The sequence below is a fragment of the Pipra filicauda genome, unplaced genomic scaffold, assembly GCF_003945595.2.
Source record: "Pipra filicauda isolate LSUMZ 115617 unplaced genomic scaffold, ASM394559v2 scaffold264_size1072897_pilon, whole genome shotgun sequence".
Classification (NCBI taxonomy): domain Eukaryota; kingdom Metazoa; phylum Chordata; class Aves; order Passeriformes; family Pipridae; genus Pipra; species Pipra filicauda.
In genome coordinates, this window is record NW_024104381.1 from 685433 (window position 1) to 706030 (window position 20598).

The 20598-nt window shown below is 55.6% G+C and overlaps 1 protein-coding gene across 2 annotated transcripts in view; it reads left to right on the plus strand.

Moving 5' to 3' along the window:
* The window catches only part of CCND3 (cyclin D3), a 37162-nt gene that overhangs the window by 4746 nt on the left and 11818 nt on the right, over positions 1–20598 (plus strand). Inside the window, exon 1 of one of the 2 annotated variants that reach the window (XM_027747025.2) lies at positions 19573–19868. The exons of the other annotated variant lie outside the window; for it this stretch is intronic. Within the exon in view, the coding sequence (XP_027602826.1) occupies positions 19671–19868 (198 nt within the window). The 5' untranslated portion in view covers positions 19573–19670. Of the gene's footprint in view, positions 1–19572; positions 19869–20598 lie in introns of those variants that run through there. 2 annotated transcript variants of the gene reach the window in all.

Below are 20598 nucleotides of genomic sequence, written 5' to 3' on the forward strand. Positions count from 1 at the left end.
GCAAAGCACTTTGAGCAAATGCCTGTATCCACAAATCTGAGCCCAGAGGCTGATGAAAGGCACTTTTTTCTTCCCAGTGGGATCCTGGAAATACAGAAGCAATAGCAATGGATGAAATGTAGGGACTTGTGTGAACTTATTGGACCTTCTCAACAGCTCAAGCTGAGTTTAGAGCTCGGGTTTGGACCGATTCTTGTTTGATCAAATCAGCTCCTTGTCCCCATTTTCAGATGAAATGAAAATTGTCCCTATCAGGGCAAGAAGCTGATAAAAGATTCTTCCTAAGAACAAAGCCTGAGGTTGATTCATCTGTGCTCAAAAAAAAAAAAAAAAGGATCTTCAGGGAAAGGGGAGGCTTCTTGGGAAAAAAACCCTGAAATAGGCTGTTTGGAAAGTGAGGTTTGTTAAATCACTTGAATAACATTAGTTTTCTTTCAAGGACTTTTTTTTCCTCCCCCCTCAAAAAATGGCTTTTTTTACAGCCCTCCTTGACTTCAGGAGGAACCCTGTTGCTAAAAATCATAGACCCTTCAAAAAAGGATTCCTTTACTGGTGTGGAGGTGCATTCAAACTGGAATTAGGTGCTTAAGGATCTTTGTGCAAATGGATGGAGAGACCTGGCTGGGTCTGTACATCCTCCTCCCTCTACCTGTGCCCATGGAACAATCCCATTGTCCAGGTGGGAGGTGCAGCCAGGCTGCTCCAGGAGAAGCCTTGGGCATTGGAAACACCCTCTCTACCCTCTCCCCTCCTTGAGAGGAAAGGGAGACTCCTGGTCATGTCATGGAATAAGCCTGAGCTGGGAAAACTTCTCCAGAGGGCTCTTGCCAACCCAAAGGCAGTGGGTCTGTGGAGGTCCTCAATCAGCCAGAGGGAACCCAGAGCTGAATCCCCCCCAGAGCTCTGCAGCCCTCGGGGGGTTCTGACACCCCTCCACCCCAGCCTGGCAGGGCAGTTTGGTCTCTGGGGGCTGCAGGAGCAGCAGTGAGACACGAGGGGTGAGGCAGAGATAGGGGGTGGCAGCAGCTGTTCAGGATGTGCCGCTGATTCCGTGACATCTCCCGCCCTTTTTGGACATGGAGAGTTTGGAGCAGGGCAGAGAGAAAGGAGGAGCAGCCCCTGATAAAGGTCCCCAGGGGTGTCCCCTGTGCCCCACAGCCCCGGGGAGCTGCCCCAGCTGGGAGGCCACGATAGGTGCTGTGTGTTCACCTCCCTGCCCGGGCACAGGGACAGAGATCAGCCCCCTCCTCCCTCACGGCTCCGGCTCCTCCTCTCTGGCTGAAGGTTTCTCCAAAACCTCCCTTAACTTTCCCTGGCAGAGTTTCTGCCTTGGCTGCACTCGCTGCCCCTCTTGTGCAATTCCCTGGGGAGTGGCCTTGGTCCCTCTGAGGGTCCCACCTGGTGATGGTGGGCTGGGAAATCCCTGATTCCTCCGTCCCAGGAAAGGCAGTTTTGAAGAGACGGGAAAAAAACTGAGCAAAGACAATGTTTGTGGCTCCAAACTGTTGGTGCTGGATCACATCCCTGGGCAAAGCTTCCCTCTGTGTCACTTGGGTTTGGTGTGAGGAATTCCACCGAGCCAAGGGGATTCTGGGGTCACCCCAAGAACTGATCTGAGCGAGTTTTCTGTGGCTGTGGGACTGTCCAGTTTGGCTGCAGGGAAGGAGATGGAGGGGACAAGGCTGATATTGGCCCGTGGAGATGGGGAAGAGCAGGGCTGTGCTGGGAAAGGCTCCTGGCTGAGCTCTGCCCACACTTCTCAGGGAGGGTTGTGTTTGTACAGGGGGCACGTGGAGCCTGGCAGAGCAGCCACTTCCTCAGCCTCACCCCCAGCAGGGTCTGTTCTGGGGTAAAAAGGCTCTGAAGGGCTGATGAACCGAGTTCCCACGGGGGGCACAGGCCACGCTCCACATGCACACAACTGTCACCACGGGGCACCTCGCTGGGTTTGCCCTTGTCTGTGAGGAGGGGAGGCCCCACATCTGGCTGTGGCAGTTGAACAGGCTCGATTTAATCACAGCCCCAGGGAGAGCAGGGCAGAGGGCTCAGGAGGGAGCACAGGGCACCTGCTCCCCAGGCAGCACCACCCAGCCCAGGGGGAAGGGAAGTGCCCGGATCCTGCCTGGGGAAGGACAGTGGGATGGCTGGGACCTTGTGCCCAGCTCTTCTGCAGTGGCAGGGACGTGGCAAAGGAGCCAGGCCTGGCAGGGAGGGTTTGGGCAGCTCCATATCTTGGCTTCCAAAGGGGCGTTTGCAGGAGGGTGTTGAGTGATGGGACAAATCCGGTATCCCAGATCCTGGAAAACGTGGAATCTCTTCCCCTGTGAGCAGGCTGTTCTTAACTGCCTGCTGGGGCAGCAGGAGCAGCTCGTGTGGATGGCTGAGCTGCAGCTGTGGCTGCTGCATTTCCCTCTGCTCTGCCCCAGTGTCAGGTCTTGAAGGAAATGGGTGAAAAAAGGCTGAAAACTGCCCTGGTTTGGGACATTTTTCCTGCCTATCTTGGATGGCAAAACTGGGACTTCCCAAACTGAAGCCCCCAGGCCAAATCTTTTTCAGACCCTTCACAAAGAGCCAGGGCTGTGCTGACCCTCTGAGCAAACCTAGGGGATGGTTCTCTGGGATGTCCCATGTGCCAGGGGGATTCCTGACCGTGGATCAGTGGCTTCCCTGGGCTCTGCAGTGCTGGCCTACATCTCTCCAGCCCCAGGCTGGCAGGGGACAGGTATTTGGGTCCCTGGATCTGTTCCCAGCTGCAGAAGTGACTCTCACCTAGGCTGGGTGGAAAATACCCTGAAAAGAGGTGAAACTTGGCTCTTTGGTGAGGAGCCCCTCGGAATCAGGATTTGGGGGCTGGAACCCAGAACTGGGAAAGCCTTGGCAATCACCAAGGATCTTCCCAGCAGGAGCCAGGTCTTTTGCTGACAGGGTGATGGGGTTTGCCAGACACTGCTTTTTTCCCCCCTCTCTGCTCCCCTTTGGCAGTGGGTGTGGACACTGAGGCAGCAGCTTTTCCAAACCCCCCCTTTCCTCCATCCCCTCCTCCTTCCAACCTGGTTACTGATGAAATTTGACATGTGATAGGTCCCAAGGCAAAAGCCACATCACAAGAGAACATGAGCAAGAGCTCAGGGAACAAAAAGTCCCCAAAGATCTGAGCAAGGTGAGACCAAGGGATCTGGTGTCAGCCCCTGGCCCGGGTGCAGCTGGAAGGGACCTTCTGGAAAGGGTTAATGCCAGGACCTCTGCGAGGCTCTGGAGCCCTTTGAGCAGCGGTTTTGAAATCTGATTTTCTTTTTTGCAACCAAGTGAGGTTTTTATCAACTTCCTATGTGAGAGCAGAAGTTGGAGTGGGTGCAGGGAGGCTGCTGCAGGAGCCTGCCCTGGCCCCTGCCCCTGGCCCTGCAGTGCAGGAACCTCAGCTTGGGCAAACGGGAGGTTTAGGGCAGGGAACAACCCCAGAGCTCAAATATATGAAGTGTCTTGCTTTATTCTTTGCATCAGAGCCCAGGCCAGCCCTGCTGCCTGTGGAGGTCACTCGCTGGTCTCATCCCACCTGAGTGCAGGGCGTCCTTGGGCTGTGCCAAATTCCTTGGCAAAGCAGCAAAGCAACTGTTTGTGCCCCTGCCTGGAATGCCCAGGGGCTGAGACTTGCACTGGTGCCTGAACTCCCAGATCAGACAAGGCCCAAACCAGCTCTGTGCTGGGTTTGTAGCCAAACCCCCCCTGTGTCAGCACCGAGAGAGGGGAGGAGCAGCATCCCCGTGGAGACACATCCATCCTGCACTCCTGGTCCTGGGAGGCGTTTTGCTGGCACAAGGCTGGCAGTGGAGCTGGGGGATGTGAGTCTGCAAGCTCCAGCCCAGGAGTTCTGTGCAGTTTGTGTTACTCCTTTCCACAGCAACTGGGGATTTGTCTTCCAAGGGCTTTTCACTTGGAAAGAGCCTGTTCTGAACTCAGGTATTCAGGGGCTGGTGCTTTTCAGGCCAGCTCAGGTTTCCATGTGCACATGTTTTATGGGGGAGCTGGGCCCAGGCAAGCACAGATGGACTCCAGGCTTATGGAAAGTACCTTCCAAACCAGTCCTGGGTGAATTTCCAGCCTGAGCCAGGAAATAAATAAATAAAGTGGGAGGTTTGCCCTTTTCTTTGGCTGATGTATTTAATTGCATTGACAGGCAGAGCCCAGGTCAGCCTCCCCACTGGAAATACCCCAGAAAGTCTCAGATTTTCAGAGATTTCCCCAAATTCTTCATCCGGGGAGATGCTGGTTTTTATCTTTACCTCGGCAGTTTTCTGTCCTCCTGCACAGAGGGAGCCAGGCCACCCCTCCAGCCTGCTGGGTACAGGTGTGTAGGTCACTTATCCCGAGTTGTGTGGCTTGGCCAATGCAGGGAGTGACAAAATCCCAGTATTTGGGATGCTCCGAATCCCGAGTGCCATCAGAGCGAGCCCAGGGTTCAGCAGAGGGGATGCTCAGCCCTGGCATCCCAGTGACATGCAAACAGCTGATGGGGTGTGAGAGCAGCAGGGACAGCACCAGGGTGGGGAAAATCTGGCGTGATTCTGGCTGGGACAGCGTGTGGGGAAACTGCTGCCCGGAGCTGTTGTGTAACACTCCTGCCCTGCCTCTCTTCAAAGGCCTCGTGCCACGTTCTTCTGCCTCACTTTCAGTTGGTTTTCAACTCTGATGCAACTGTTAAAGCCCTGTGAAAGCTTTGCAGAGCTCAGGGTTCAGCCCAGGGCGTGAGCAGAGCTCGGAGGCGGCTCAGGACCCCCGGCAGGATCTCTGCTCTCAGCAGTGGTTTGCAGGTTTAGCTCAAAGCACCCAGACACATCTTCAGCACCTCCTGTGCCTGCAAGGGCCTGGCTGAGCCAGGGCTGCAGGTGTGAGGCTGCCAAGACACGGGGAGGGGAAACTGCTCTGCCTTCAGGGCTGCCCTGCTCTCCTCAGCTGTGCATCCGACCATCAGCCTCTGCAGGTGAGCAGAGATCGTTGCTGAGCATCTATTTTTCTCCTTAACTTTTACCCTGCAGGAAGTAAATAAGCTCTTATGAATACTTTTAACGTGTTTGTCAGGTTAAAATAGGTTTGTTTGAATGGGCTTTGTGCCACACGTGGGGACCAACCTCAGTGGGGGCTGCGGGGGATGACTGGTGGCAAACACCAGCCCTGCCTCTGAACCTTTTCCACCCTGCTGTCTCTGCTCTTGGCACCCAGGGAAGGAGCCCTGCAGCCCTGCCACCAGCAGCCACAGGGTAACCATCCTGCCTGTGGGTGTGGAGGGGGCTGAGGGCTCCCCTGTTTGTGTCACGGAAGGAATCATCCAGGATTTTGGTGGTTATAACTACAGAACTTAGGGGTTTGCTCTGTCTTGCAGCATTTCCCAACCCCATCTAGTAGGATAGTCCTGTCAGGATAAATACACAGTCCATGGTTTATAGGTTATTACTAATTAGGGTCATGTGGGTAATCTCCTCTATGCCTGAAGAAGAGGGATCTGCTCTTTCCCTGGATGTCACACTGGTCTCCAGAGCTGAGCCAGCTCCTGACCCAAGCAGGAGTTTCCAGGGCACGTTGTGAGCCTCTGGTTGGTGTGTTCAGAGCAAGAGCTGACACTTGGATGAATGTGTCTCCCCTCTCTCAGACAGATCACAATCTCTGTCCTGAAACAATTCCTGCAGACACTTGGCATCACTTCATACCAACCCAGGAGCGGGGGACAGTGGGACAGAGGAGCTGCCCTGGCAGGGGGCTGAGCAGTCACTGCAGAAGGAGTGCAAATATGAATACTGGAGGTTATTTCCAGTCCCTTATGTGCTGTAGCAGCCCCACTGACACACGAACAGGCAGATTGGACCCCCTGGGCGAAGGGAGGGGGCTGAGCCAACCCATGGGGTGTCCCCTTGAAAACCTGCAGTTCCGTGGCACAGCTGCCTCTGGAAGTGCCCTCAGCTCTTCCCCCCCCTTAATCTTCTCTCTGTGCAGGGGCCTGAGCCTGATGATACCTCAGGGCAGCCTCTCCCCCTTGCCTGGGCATGGGAAGGCAGTGCCAGGGGCTCCCAGCAGCTCTATCAGTCCCCAGCCCCTCGCAGTTGTCTCATTTCTCTTTTGAGAGCAGCTGGATTCCAAGAAACCCAGGCAGGGAGGCAGGAGCACAAAAGGGCCTTTTGCTTATCTGTGACCTGTGTGGTGGCAGGGAGGCCACAGGGCCCTGATAACCCCCCGGGCTGGGATGCAGGATTAGGCACCGAGGTGCATCTGCAAAGATCTGGGGGCAGCCAGACGTGGCACAGCTTCCCAGGCACTGCTCCCCGAGCAGCACAGCTGCCTTCCCACAAAACTGAGGCTCCTGGGGGAGTTCCCTGGGCCCTGGAAGTGTGACCTGAGTCTCTGTGGAGCTGCCTGTTGGTGTGACACTCGGGGGACTGTCCCACCGGGGCACCTCCACCTGGTCAGCCAGGCTTGGCTGAAGTCAGGGAAAGGATGAAGAGTTGATGGGAAAGGGGGGACAGGCACACACAGCTGGCTTGTTTCTTTAGCAAACAGGGCCAGAAGTGCTGAAACGTCTCGGGTTCGTCCTGATGGAGAGCAGGAGGATTTTTGTGGGATGGGAGGAATGTTTGCTGCCCAGCTCCAGTCCGGGCTGCGCCGTGGAGAGACCCACTGTGGTGAGCCTGGGCTGGAGAGCAGCCAGGGCACCACAGGCTGGGGTTGTGTCCTGCAGCCTCAGTCAGAATTCCCCTTCATGGGCATCGCAGCCCAATCCTGCTCCTCCACAAAGGACGGGCAGCCCAGCCTGGCCTCGAGGTGAACAACAGGAGAGATCAGCTGGGCACAATATAACACAGTTATTCTCAGGTAGAAAAATCAAACCCTTCCCAGCCTCTTTGGAGAAAAACATCCTCTGAAGTCTCGTGTTCTGCTGAGGCCTCCCTGTCTCTGGAGCCGTTTCCAGCGGGGCTGTGGTGGGCGGAGGGACAGATCCCCAGTAAGATGCTGGGAGCCACACCCTGCCAGCCCAGTACCCTGGCCTGGGGTGACTCAGGGCCAGCTGGGGTGTAGCCTCTGATGGTTATCTTCATCTGCCCTTGAGAATATTACTATTTTTCCCCAGCTTGTTTTCTGGTCCCCCCAGTGTTTAGGCTCCCAGCTCTGATTTCCGTTTTAATTAATTGCAGGAGTCTCAGTTTCTGTGTTTCTCATAATAATGAGCATTTCTTTATTCCAGCTCTTGCCTATGCAGCACGAGTGTGTGCTCCCAGCAGGGCTGAACCTCTGGGGCTCAGGAGATGGAGATCTGGGCTGTGCTGCAGCGTGTCAGGGGTTCCTGAGCTGGGGGAGCTTTGTTTGCCAGCACAGTCAGAGCAGCAGATGCTCCCCCACAAATATGGTTGTGCTTTACATCGACACAGTTTATTTTACATAGATACTGATTTAAATATAGTTATACTTAAGTGGTTCTGCCACCACAATATCCTTTGCGTGGCGGAAGGAGCAAAGCTTTGATCTGGATGGAGCCCACCTGAGCCTGAGCCTGAGCTGGCCTAACTCTCTCCCAGGCACAGCTTTTCCTGTGGGCACCCTCTGCAGCCAGGCAGGTCCTGTCCCTGGCCTGGCAGAGTTTATCCCCTCAGGCTGGGGCAGGGACAGCGGGACAGACCCTTTGGCAGCCGTGGGACTTCAGTGGCTTCACCCAGGACACAGATCCCACCTGTCCCTGCTTCCCTGGGCTCTTGGGTTCTCAGGCAGATCCTTTGTTTCTGCCTTATCTAGCAAGGTTGGCACCTCCTGAGCCTCTCCCTCTGTGTGTCGGGGCCCAAAGGGCCCTGATTTTGGGGTAGGAGGTGATTTATACCCCTTGTAAGGCAATAATAGCTGTTGGTTCCCAAATCCTGGAGCTTGTGCCACCCCTTGGAGCAGGCAGCCCACTTCAAAGTCCTGCTGGGAATTGTCACTGCAAAAGCCAGCTCTCGGCTATTAAAGTCCCTAAATCCTGTCTGAAGCTGATTAATTTACACCAAGTTAATTACCAGGTGCCTTTCCAAGGGTCTGATCCAGTCATTGCACTGCACGATGGCATTTTCAGGGAAAATTAAATCCTTTGCTTCTGTGTTTATAAAGTTCTTTTGAAGACATAATCTTGTAGCATCTTCCACCATCTCTACCACCTCGAAGGCCTTTAGCATCATTAATAAAGGAACATCATTAATGATTAATCACCTAACTATGAATTGGGGAGGTTTAGTGCCAGGTAGGTGCAGAATAAATGTGTTTGCTGAGCTCCATGTTCACACCTGCTCCCTGGAGTGTCTGGATAAATTCAATGGAGACTTATGGACCTCCTTTATCCCATTTGTCTGGAGGGAAACTGAGGCACAGAGCAGCTACTTGGTCTGCCCAGGCTGCTGAGCAAGGCACAAAAGAGTTGGGAAATCAATCCCTGACACTTCCTGGCTCTTTCCAGTGTGTACTTTTTTCACTGTAAACATTAGTCACGTACACATTTTATCCAGGTGAGTGGGAAAACGCTCATCATTCTCTCTGGGAAACTCGTTCAAGAAACTAGAAAACAGAAATTGCTGTGCTGCTGAAACCTGGGGCTGATTTAACAGTCTGCCCTCTCTGAGAGGCCGGAATTAGCTGAGTCAGGAAGGCAGAAGAACCTGCACAGGCAGACGAGGGATAATTTGCAAGAACCGTTATCGGCGTTGCCTCCGCAGCCCGTGGTTCAACATCTCCCCTCGTGCGTTTGAGAAACGAGACACTCCCGGTATCCAGAGGACATCCAGGCTCTTTCTGGCTTGTAACCTTGCGGGAAGTTGGCATTGCAGGCCCCGAAGGAAGTGGCAGGAGCCAGGAGTGGTTGTCAGCTGTCGGCCCCCGAGGGTCGTGCTCAGGCTGGGGCAGTGGGAGGATGGAGGTGGGAGCTGCTGGGACGGGGAGCATTGCCATGCACTGCACTGGTGTCTCTAGGAAACCTTTCAAGCACTCCCAGGCCCAGCAGTTTGCTAAGAAGACCCAGATCTCATTCCTTTCACTACACTTGCCAGCAGAAAGGGTGTTGTGTTTTTTTTTAAGCACTGCTGCTGGTCACAGCTTTTGTTGGGAAATTAAGCCCTTCCGCATCGGGCCGTGCTTTGGGCAGGAACACATCGCCTGAGCCGGGCTCTGAGGGAGCTCTGTGTGCCTGGGGGGCCTCACTGAGCCCCCAGGGACCCCACAGCTGCACCTTGAGCCAGGCAGCCAAGTGGGGACTGCAAATGTGCTCTGAGCTCCTCTGCCCTGGAGCGTGACCGCAGCAAAGGGGCGAGAGCTGCCCCGATGCCCTTCAGCAGCTCCCCCCGAGCCAAGGATTTCCCAGGGGGACCACAGGCCTTGGCAGGGGGTGCTGGGGCTGGGGGAGGCTCCCGGGGTCTCCTCATTGCTTCTGTGTGGCTTGAAGGAGGTGGGGAGTCCCTTGCAGCCTCTGCTCAGACACCCAGACCCGTGTGTTGCATCAGGATTGAGCTTTAAATCAAACAGAGCTGATCTCGGGGCAATCTCCATCTCAGGCATGGAAGGGAGGGGGCAGGTTTCTAAATCCAGACCCTGGTTATTCCACTGCCTCAAGAGAAAAACCCTTGCTGAGTGCCTTTGAAAACCCAGCCCTTGATCCAGCTCTTAGTTTTCCCTCCTTATCCTCCCTTTCCTTCCTCTCCCCAGCTCCCTGAGCGTGCATCTTCCCAGCCTCTGTCTCTGCCTGGGCTGAGAAGTGAAAATCTCGTGCCAATTTGACATTTGCCTCTTCTGAATGCAAGAAGCCCCTGGAGCTCAGGTGGGAGGAGAAACAAGTCACTCTGCTTCCCATCATGTGCGTGCCCAGGGCTCAGCCTGGGAAACGGGAGCCCCTTGGCTGAGTCTGCCCAGCCGTCTGCTCCTGTCACCTCACACATTTGTCACAGAACAAGCAGAGCAATGTAGTTCATCTTCTCTTTGCCCAGTTCTCTGCTTCCTCCACTTGCTGCTCGCAGCTCTCCTCCCGTTCAGTTCTCTCCTGCTTCCCAGGCGTGCTGGGGGTGAAGGTGTCTCTCTCCTTTTCTTCTCCCGAGGGTCACAGTAACAAGTTCAGCTTGGCCAGGGGACCAGGCTGGTCCAAAACTCAGCAGGAAAAGCCAAAGGAGAGACTCCAGAGATCTCTGCTCCAGAGTCACCCTTGCAGAACAAAGGCAGGGCCATTCCAGGTCAAGGAACAGCAAAGGAACAGCAAAGGAGCCGCCGCTGCACCCACCGGGCCACGACGACCCCGTGTCCTTGTCCCCACGTCCCTCAGTGTTCACCTGTCACGTGCTCCTGATTCCCTCCCAGGCCTTCAGCAGGCAAGGACCTTCCCAGAGAGGTCACAGCCCCAGGCACTGCTCAGTTATGGAATTATGGAATGGTTTGGGTTGGAAGGGACCTTAAAGCTCACCCAGTGCCACCTCCCTGCCATGGGCAGGGACACCTTCCACTAGCCCAGGTCGCTCCAAGCCCCGTCCAACCTGGCCTTGGACACTTCCAGGGATGGGGCAGCCCCAACTTTCTCATCTCCAGGCTGAACAGCCCCAACTCAACAATCCCTGCAGTGCTTGTGACACCCACTTACCTGCCGTGTGACACCCATTTATTTACCTGCTGTGTGACACCTCAGGGGTCCAGAACAGCAGCTGCACTTCCAGCATCTCCAGCTGGGCCAGCATCCCTCAGGGAGGGAGGGGGCAGTTTTGTGGCAGTGCCAGCTCCTGGCAGCCCTGCAGCCCTCCCTGCCCAGCCCCAGCCGTGCGGATAATCCGGCCAGGGCAGCTCAGCAGCTCTGCTCTATCAGTGCCCCGGGGCTGGCTGGGGCTGGCAGGTGGCCGTGCTGCAGGGAGTGTCCCCAGGAGAGGTGCAGAGCCAACAGCAGCTGCCAGCTCCCCTTCTCTGCTGGGCTGTGGAAAACCACCCAGGGAGGAGAGGCTGCTCCGCATCTCTGCCTCCAGAGCAGCGGGAATTCCATCCCAGGGGGTGCCCCCAGGGGTCAGGGCCCTGGGAGAGCTGTGTCACCTGCACCAGGCAGCCCTGGGCAGGACCTGGGGCTGGGGGTGTGCACCAGACCTGGCGGGCTGGGCTCAGTTTGGGGCACACAGAGCACACCACGCTGGGGTTTGGGGGTTGCAGGTGCCCAGCCCGGGCCTGGCACTCGTTGCTGGGGAGGGATGGGCCGGTCAGGTCAGTGCCCCAATTTCCTCAGGGGTACCTGGGGATGTTCCTGCATTCCTTGGGTCTGCTCATCCTCACAGAATCACAGAACATCGAATGGTTTGGGCTGGAAGGGACCTTGAAAATCACCCAGTTCCACCCCCTGCCCTGGGCAGGGACACCTCCCACTATCCCAGCTTGCTCTAAGCACCATCCAACCTGGTCTTCTCTGGGCAACCTGTGCCAGGGCCTCACAGCCCTTCCAGGGAAGACTGTTTTCCTAGTATCCAACCTAAACCTGCTCTGTCAGTGGGAAGCCATTCCCCCTTGCCCTTCCCCAGAGGTGTTGAGCAGTTTGAGAACACCCGTAGCACCAGAGGGTTCCGTGCCATGGATCCATCCCAGTGTCTGCAGCCATCCAGAGCAGAGCACATCCAGCTGGATTTAAGCCCTTTCCCCCTGAAATCCATCTGGACCAGCCCCCAACACCTGCAGCAGGCTCTTCACTGGCCAGATGTTAGCTCTCGTTTTGGGGACGTGCTCTGCCAGCTCACCCTGTGAATGGTGCTGAGGAGCTGCACAAATAACCTGCAGAGCTCTCAGGGCCATTGCAGGGGCTTTGTTTGTCGCTCACAGCGGGAAGGAAGTTCGTGTTTGAGTTGCCACAGCCCTGGCCTGGTCAGAGCCTGGCTCTGGGGTGGCACTGCAGTGCACATCACTCCTGCCTGTGCCTTTCTGGCTCCTTTCTACTCCTTTCTGACCCATTTCTGGCTCCTTTCTGCCCAGACTCGTGTACTCAGGTGAGCAGGATGGTATTTCTGCTCCCAGCACCAGGACAGGAGTTTTTTGGCCCCCAGGGAAGCCTCTCAAGCCTCTCCAAAGCCAGGCTCTCTAGTAAGAACAGTTCAACAGGGCACAACACCATTTTTTTTTCTAACTCAGCCATATTAACCAGTACTGATTTCCACCTGGGGGGTCTCAGAGGGTGCATCTTCAGGGCAGAGTGGGCAGGCAGGAGCAGCAGTGGGCTCAGAGCACAGGTAAGGCAGTAGCTTAGTGCTGAAATAAATGGGGAATATTTCAGGTGACTGCTGGAATCCCTCCACCAAAAATCTCCCTAAATACAGTGGAATACTGCTTGCCCACTGATGTGTTCACAGGGTGAACCTCATTAGCATGTTGTTAATGTCAGTAATTACTGGTGCATTAATGCAGCAGTTTATGCAGATAATACACAGCTGCCAGCACTGCTGGGAGAAATGCATCCATATTTTATTAGGGATAGCAGCATCCCGGGGAGTTTGGTCTCCATGGATCTGCTGGGATATACAGGGGTACCTGGCTGCCACAGTCACAAGAACAGACATTTGTGCCATCAGGGAAAGGTGTTCTGGGAGCAGAGCCCAGGATTTGGACGAGACTCCTCCTCTGGGTTATTGGGACGATGGCTGTGCTGGGGGATTGTCCTTTATTGCCCTTTATTGACACGGGGCTGGCATTGCTCTTCCCCTGCACCTATCACTGTGCTCTGCAGGTCCTGAGAATTCCCTTTCCTTGGCTTTGCAGCCTGAACTGGAGGGAAGGGCTCCTGGGGAGGACACACACGCAGGCGTTGGCTTCGCACGGTGACACCAGCCCGGCAGCTTTGGGGGGTCCCTGGGGGTCAGAGTGGGGGGTCTGCCCCACACACGGCCCCAGCTGCTCTGCTGGCCCCAGCCTGGTGCCCTGGGGCCGGGACAAGATGTTTGCTTTTGGCTGCACCACCGGGAGCCGAGGGCAGGCAGAGCCTCCTGCTCACACTCTGCCTCCAGCCCAAAGCCCCGGTCCCAGCCCAGCCTGAGCTGGGGGTCACAGCCAGGCACGTGCCCCACGAGTGGGGGAGGCAGTGGGGTATCAGAGCCCTTCTACCCCCCAGAACACTCCCGGGCACAGAGCACAGTCCCCCCCCTCCAAGGAACCAAGTCCAGCTCGGACTGGAGTGATGAGACTCCTCCTGCCCATCACTGGCACCCCAGAGCTTGATCCCACAGTATTCCCACTGCACCCCCCTCTGAGCCTTGTCCTGACCTGATTCCTCTGCCCTTCCAGAGGGAACAATCCTCCCAGTCCAGCCTTGGGCACAGACCTGGCCAGGCTCCAGCCCCAGCCAAGCGCAGTTTAAACTCCTTAAATCCATCCTTCCTGCCCAGCCCAAGCTCAGTCCATCACACCCCCTTTCCTCAGGCTGATCCAGCCCTGCTGCCGTGATTTTCCCGCCTGTTTTCCTTTGTGAGCTCCTGGAAAACGTGGCTGGATGCTCCCATGCAGGGATCAGCTGGGACACAGGCCACGGGTGCTGCCCCATCCCACAGCAGACCCAACGTCCAGCAGGAACACCAAGCCCAGCTTCCAAGGATTTTCCTTTCCCCTTGTTCCAGCTGGACCAGACCCCCTTCCTCAGCCCTTCCCTGATCCTTTCTCCAGTCTATCCACGGGAAATTCCCTTTCTGCTGCTGTGCTGGGGAGCCTGGAGCTGGCTGTGCCTCCCTGCCCAGCACCGGAGCCGCCACATCAAATGGAAAATAACCCCAAATTCTTAGAAAAACCCAAGGGCATCTCATGTCCCGCCCAGGCAGAGGCAGCGAGATCAGGGCAGGGCAGGAACGGGCAGGAAGGATGGACAAGGGAAGGGTGTTGTTAAAAGATGTATTTCGTATGTAAAATGTGTCAGGGCAGTGTTTTTTAGCAATTTGCATAATTGGTGACCACAGATAATCCCCTGAAATGACCTAAATATATCCCAGCTGGGGGCTTTCCAGGCCCAGTTTGCTTTATGAAATTCATTGGTTTCAGCTTTGCATTTTTTTTTCCTATGGTCTTTCTTTCTTTCTGTCTTCCCCAGAAGAAGAACCTGAATTTGGCTGGTTTCTAAAATGCTGATTTGGGAGCAAAACCAAACATTCACCTGGGGATGGCTCACTCTGGTTACGAGTTTGAGTCAATGAAAATGCGACTGAATTTTAAGATTTCATCAGGAAAAGGGAACTAAGGCAAAAAAACAGCTGCTAAAATGACAAACTTTTTCAAATGCTTTTCATAAAAAGTCAGGTGAAATGACACTGAAATCTCCTCTGGCCTGAACTGTCTGCTGGGCTGAACTGGGGCTCCACTGGACTCACATCTGCTCCAAAACTGAGACCCTCCAAAGCCATGGCCACTTTAATTAGACATTTTCTAAATTTTACTTAGAAATTTCCTAAAAAAGTAGGAATTTTCTCCTAAATGATTGGCCAAAAGATGTAGCGAGTCGCTTGCTCAGTCCATGTTTACAAATGTCTCTTTTCACCTATTTAATACCTTTCCCATCCCTTCTTTGCTCTGTTCTGGAAGCCACCTCAGCAAAAGGCTTCCCTACATCCAACTGTTCATTTCCTATAATATGATCCTGGTTGAGGAACTCATGATTAAATGGATATACACCCCAGGAACGGGCACAGTTGGATGCAGGCATGAGGGACAGAGTGTGAACCCAAAGAGCAGTCACACTTTTATTTAAATAGAAAATTCCTCCAAATTGGGCCCAAACCTGCTCTAATAAGTGGAATTAAGTCAATGAAAAAGCTGTATTTTGGAATACAAAAGCTTGGAAGCATCAAGGTTTATCCTGCAGGATCCTCATGGATGCCAGTACGGGATATATCTGGGATTGCTGGGATTCAGCATTTGATGACATCACTGGGAGCTAATGAGTTGGACTCAGAAGCCTCCCTTTCAGGGAAAGACATTGGGAAACACGTCCCCTGGGTCAGATGTTCCACTTGTGCTCAACCAAACCTCCCTTTGATTCCGTGGAAGCGTTTTTGTTCCGTTAAGGATGTCTGAGGGATGAGAAGGAGACAGACCCAGCTCTGGTGGGGAGTCAGCAGCTTGAGAGCCATGGAAATCCTTGGCTTTCCAGCCCACTGGAGCAGGGAATGGCTGGATGAGCAGGGAAGATGCCTCAGCTCCCTGTGCCTGGGATTCCTGAGCACGGGAACAAACTCCTGGACGGGCCAACGTGCTGAACCCCTGTGGTGTCCTGGTCTCAGCTGCTCCTCCTGGCCCTTCCTCATGGAATGGTTTGGGTTGGGAAGACCAAAGCTTATCCAGTGCCACCCCCTGCCACGGGCAGGGACACCTTCCACTAGCCCAGGTTGCTCCAAGCCCCGTCCAACCTGGCCTTGGACACTTGCAGGGATGGGGCAGCCACAGCTTCTCTGGGCAACCTGTGCCAGGGCCTCCCCACCCTCCCAGGGAAGGATTCCATCCCAGTATCCAATTCAAACCTGCCCTCCTCCAGCTTAAGGCCATTCCCCCTTGTTCACCAGCACTCTGTGTGTGATGGACCATGATCTGGGCCATCTCCTGCACCAGGAGGTGACACCAAACCCCCCCCAGCCCCCTGTGCCACGGCCCTCGCTCCTTCCAGCCGGGAATAGCTGCACCACCTCCTGCTTAGGGAAAGCTGCGTGTAAACCACGGCAGATTAGAAGGTTTGTGCTTTGAGATCCTCACACCTGAAAGTGTGAAACGCTGCCTTCAGCTCTTTCTCAGCCGGGCACAGAAGGTGCCAGGTTTGCATTTGCTGGGGGGGATTTCCTGCAGCAGAGGACGGAGTGATTTGCTCATTGGACTTGGCTTGCAAGTCCCTCCCGTCTGAGGAGCAGTTTCAGTTTGGTGTCACTGGTGACACCCTGCTCGTGGTATGAGCGAGGAAGAGGAGGGTTCAGCTCTGAGAAGGTCAGAGTTGGACAGATGGTGGATATGAAATATAAGAGATAGAAACCAGGGGAGAAAAGGGGCTGATGGGGTTTGTGACAGTCTTTGGAGCCAGGACTGTGTCCAGAGAGAGATGGGGGGGCTGGAGCCTGTCCAGGGAAGGGGACGGAGCTGGGAAGGGGCTGGAGCAGCAGGAGAACTGAGGGAGCTGGGGGGGCTCAGCCTGGAGAAAAGGAGGCTCAGGGGGGACCTTCTGGCTCTGCAACCCCCTGACAGGAGGGGGGAGCCGGGGGGGGTCGGGCTCTGCTCCCAGGGAACGAGGGACAGGAGGAGAGGGAACGGCCTCCAACTGTGCCAGGGGAGGGTCAGGTTGGACACCAGGAGGAATTTCTCCATGGAAAGGGTGGTCAGGCCTTGGCAGGGGCTGCCCAGGGAGGTGGTGGAGTCCCCACCCCTGGAGGTGTCCAGGGAAGGACTGGACATGGCCCTCAGTGCTCTGGGCTGGGGGACAAGGTGGGGATTGGGCAGAGATTGGACTCAATCCTGGAGGTCTTTTCCTACCTCAGTGATTCCATGATGCAAAGTGACATGGATAAATGGGATTAGCCTCCATCCAAGCCCACGTGTGACACCAGCTGCCATCAGAATCAGACCCACATCTGTGTTGCCCTTTAAAAGCTCCAGCTCTTGGCAACTTTCCAATTTATCATCAATTTACCAAAAAAACAATGATCCCAGTTTTATGATTCAGCAGGAACAGCATCGCTGGGTCGAGCTCCTGGAAGTCTGGAGGCCAGCAGGTTTTTTAATTCTTACTCTGAAGGAATTTCCTTTTTTAATGTTGCTGTGCTCTTGCCCAAGCCCCAGGAAGTCGACTATCTATGGACAGCAGTGACCAAAATTTGGTTTTCCTGGAATTTTCCCTCCTTCCCTCCGCACACCCACACAATGGGCTTTTTAGGATGCCTGCAGTCTGTAATTTGCCTTTCCAGCCTGATAATGTGGCTTGCAGAGGCACCGCTTTTGCCAAGTCATCATCTGGAAGGAACAGTGGCTTGTGCAATGTTCCCTGTGCCCCCGGTGTCCGACGGCCCCGGCAGCCACCGAGCCCCGTTCCTGCCCCTCGGGCAGACTCTGGGAACAGGGGGGAGCCCAGGAAGTCTGGGAAAGGGCCCCAAACTTTCCATTTCAGAAGACGCAGCCCAGAAACCAGAAGGACCAAGAACCCAGTGCTGTGGTTTCCCTTTGCCTGACTAAAGAAAAGAGCTGCTATTTTTACTAAAAATGTGGGACGTGAGGCCCTTCCCTTCCCCTGCTCGAAGGGGGGACGCTGCTCACAAGGAGAGGGTGGGGGGGTCACCCCGGATTAAAACCAGCTGACTGATCCACACAACTCTCTCCCATAGATTCCTCAAATATTTCTTGCCCACACCATGGGAAGATTTATTTGTAAGGTGAGAGGAAGTTAGTTGGGAAAAGGGAATCTGATCTCACCTACAAAAATCCCCCTTTTTCATTTTAAGGCAGTGGGATTGATGTAATTCTCTGCCCCTTTCTCTTCTCTAGTCCTGCATCACCGTGGGCTTCTCGGGGCCTTCAGCAACACAAATCAATGCCACGACATCATTAAAAGTTTCCAGTGTATCACAGGAATGGCAGTAAATTAAAGCCACCTGCCCAGGGGAGGAATGGGATTCCAGCGTGTGATTCCAGGGTGTGTGACCTCTGTGTTCACTGTCATGAGGAGGATTCTGAACCTCTAAACCTCTGATCAAAAAGATGCTTTTCATTTTCAGCAACCAAAACAATCCTGAGCAGGGAGAACAAAGACTTGGGTCTTGTCTTACTTAGAGGCTTATTAACTTTGTGTGTTTGTTCATCATTAAAAGACTCTTCAGATGACAAGAGAATACTAAACTCATCAAAATGGCACATGTAGAAGTGACTTCAGGGGTGGGGGAGTAGCTGTTGTGGCACATCCCTCCTTTGGTTCTTTGTTCCTTTGCCTAAAAATGCATGTGAGTGTATTTACAGAGGAATATTCCAGCAGGGCCGGTCAGAGGTGTCCAGCTGAGTCCCCTTTGTGTGGCCCTGCATCCTTTTGGGATGCAGGATTTTGGATCAGGATTTTGGATACGACTTCCATTGCTCTGTTCCCTTCAGAACGGAGTTTTGTGTGGAGTGGGTCCTCCCCAGGAGTGCAGATGGGGGGTATTGCTGTGAGATGAATTTGGGTTTGTCTCCATCCACTCCCCTGTGTCCCGATGTCATCCTGCCAGTACTGCCCTGGGCAGGGATTCCAGGAGTGCAGGAGGCAGGCAGACTGGGCTGATTTCATCTACCAAGAGATGAGGGTGCTCTGGAAGGTATTTCCCACCTCTCCCATTTGTGATTAGAATCGTTTGGTCCCACCCGGTCACCCCTTGGGGCACAGGGGCCTCCAACTGGCCTTGGAAACTCAGTAGAAATGGACCTTCTGAGCCAATCCTCTCAACTCGGGGGGGACCTTTTAATGTGCAAGTTTGAAGGCAGTTCAACTTGCCAGTTAGACTGTTGTGCATTTTATACTGTTTTCTGGCACTTCTCGGTAGCCAAGTCAAGACATTGCAGCTCCTGTAGCCAGAGACAAACATCAGAGAGCAATGGGGCCAGTTACAGCTTTCCAGACCAGTCTGCAGCTTCCCAGACCAGTAAGCAATTCCAGTGGATCAAGGAGAAGCAGCCTCAGGTATCAGAGGCTGGGGAAGTCACCGTGCAAAATTAACCGAAAGACTTTGAAATTCCTTTGAAATTCCTACAGTAAGCAGCCAGACAGTGAACTTCTGAAAGGTGTTCCCAAACAATTGCTAATTATTCGGAAGAACCAGCCAGGGCTGACAAAGCCTTATCTCTGCAGCCCCCGCGGTTGTTATCTCCCATGGAGCCGCACCAGGGGAAATTATGGAAAGCGGCAGGCTCCAAGCCTGCGCACAGCTGATTATTTCCACAGCCTTGAAAAACTTCGCTGAGACACTAAAAAAAAAAAAAAAAAAAAAAAAAAAAGAAAAAGTTATAGGACTTAAACGCTGAAAAAAACACACTCTTGGAAACGCGTCGCGGGGTTGACAGCGGGCTGGCCGGAAGCAGAGGGGTGCGGGGGGAATGTGTGGTGGCTGGGGGAGCCCCGGGCTGGGGGGTCCCGTGTCCCCCCATATCCCCCCCCAACATGGCAGCGCCGCCCGCGCCCCCATGTGCTCCGGTCCCGCCGGCCCGCTCCGGGCCCCGCCCCCGGGGGCGTGGCCACCGCTTGCATTCGGTGCGGATTGGCTGGGCCTTGAGCTGGCCCCGCCCCTCAGCTCTCGGGGCTCGGCCGTCCCGGCCGCGGATTGGCCGAGGCGGGCGCTGGCCCCGCCCCCCGGCGCGCGGCGGAGCCCCGAGCTCGGCGGGGCCGCCCGGGGAGCGCGGCCAGTCCGGGAAGAGCGGCCGCGGCCGCTCCGTCCGCCTGTCCCTCCGTCCCTCCGTCCGTCCGGCTGTCCCGCACCGCCAGCCCCCGGCCCTCCCGTCCCTGCCCCTTCAGCCCCCCGTGTCCGTCCCTCCGTTCCCCTGCCTGTCCCTCCAGCCCCCTGTCCGTCCGTCCGTCCGTCCGTCCGTCTGTCTGTCCTTCCTTCCCCCCGCCTGCCCCTTGTCCGTCCTTCTTCCTGCCCCTCCGGTCCCCGTGTCCGTCCGCCCCTGCCGCCTCCATCCCGGCCTCCCCGCCGCCCATGGAGCTGCTGTGCGTGGAGTCCGCGTCCCGCGTGCCCCGCGCGGGGCGCGACCCGCAGCTCCTGGAGGACCGGCGGGTGCTGCAGAACCTGCTGAGCCTGGAGGAGCGGTACAGCCCCCGCGTGTCCTACTTCCAGTGCGTGCAGCGGGACATCCAGCCCTACATGCGGAGGATGTTGGCCGTCTGGATGCTGGAGGTACGGGACGCGCCGCCGCCCCGCTCCCCCTGCGCCGACACCGGCGCTGCTCCTGCCCCGGCGGGGGGAGCGCAGGGCAGGACCCCCGGCCCGCGTGTGCTGGGGGGGTCAGGGGTGCCGGGGACAAGCCAGGGGACACGCCAGCCCGGAGGTCTGTGCTCAGGGCAGGGGGTGATGCCGGTGGGCAGCGCGGGGGCTGCGCGCGTCGCTCCTTTGCAGGCGCTTTGCTCCGTGAGCGCCGGCTGGGCTAAAACACGTGTTCGCCCCGTGCAGGAGGAGCAGGACCCCTCTCCCCCCCAAGAACCCACAGCTCACCCCACCCCTGTGCTGAGAGACCCCCAAAAGCTCCGGGCAGAGCTGGGCTGTCAGAGCCTCGGGCTCGGGGCTGCAAGTGCCTGGTTAGAGGGGGAAATAATAACGCTACTATTTACTTCCCCAAATTAAAAATGAGTGTGGCTCGCTGCAGGATGGAGTTCGGGGCGGGGGAATCTCAGGGGGCTCTGCATGAGGTGGTCGCAGTGAAGAGTCTCGATAAAGAACGATTTGCAGAGGAGCGGTGAGGTCGGGATGGAGCTTCCCCGTCCTCCAGCCCGGCGGCTGCTGCAGGGAAGCTCCGTCAAAAGAAATAACGAACGTTTGCTTTTTAAAGGGCTTTTTCCCCCCCCCTCTCCTGTTATTTTGTTTCTGCCGTTCCCTTTACGAGAAGGGTGTTAAATAAATGCTGCTTTGG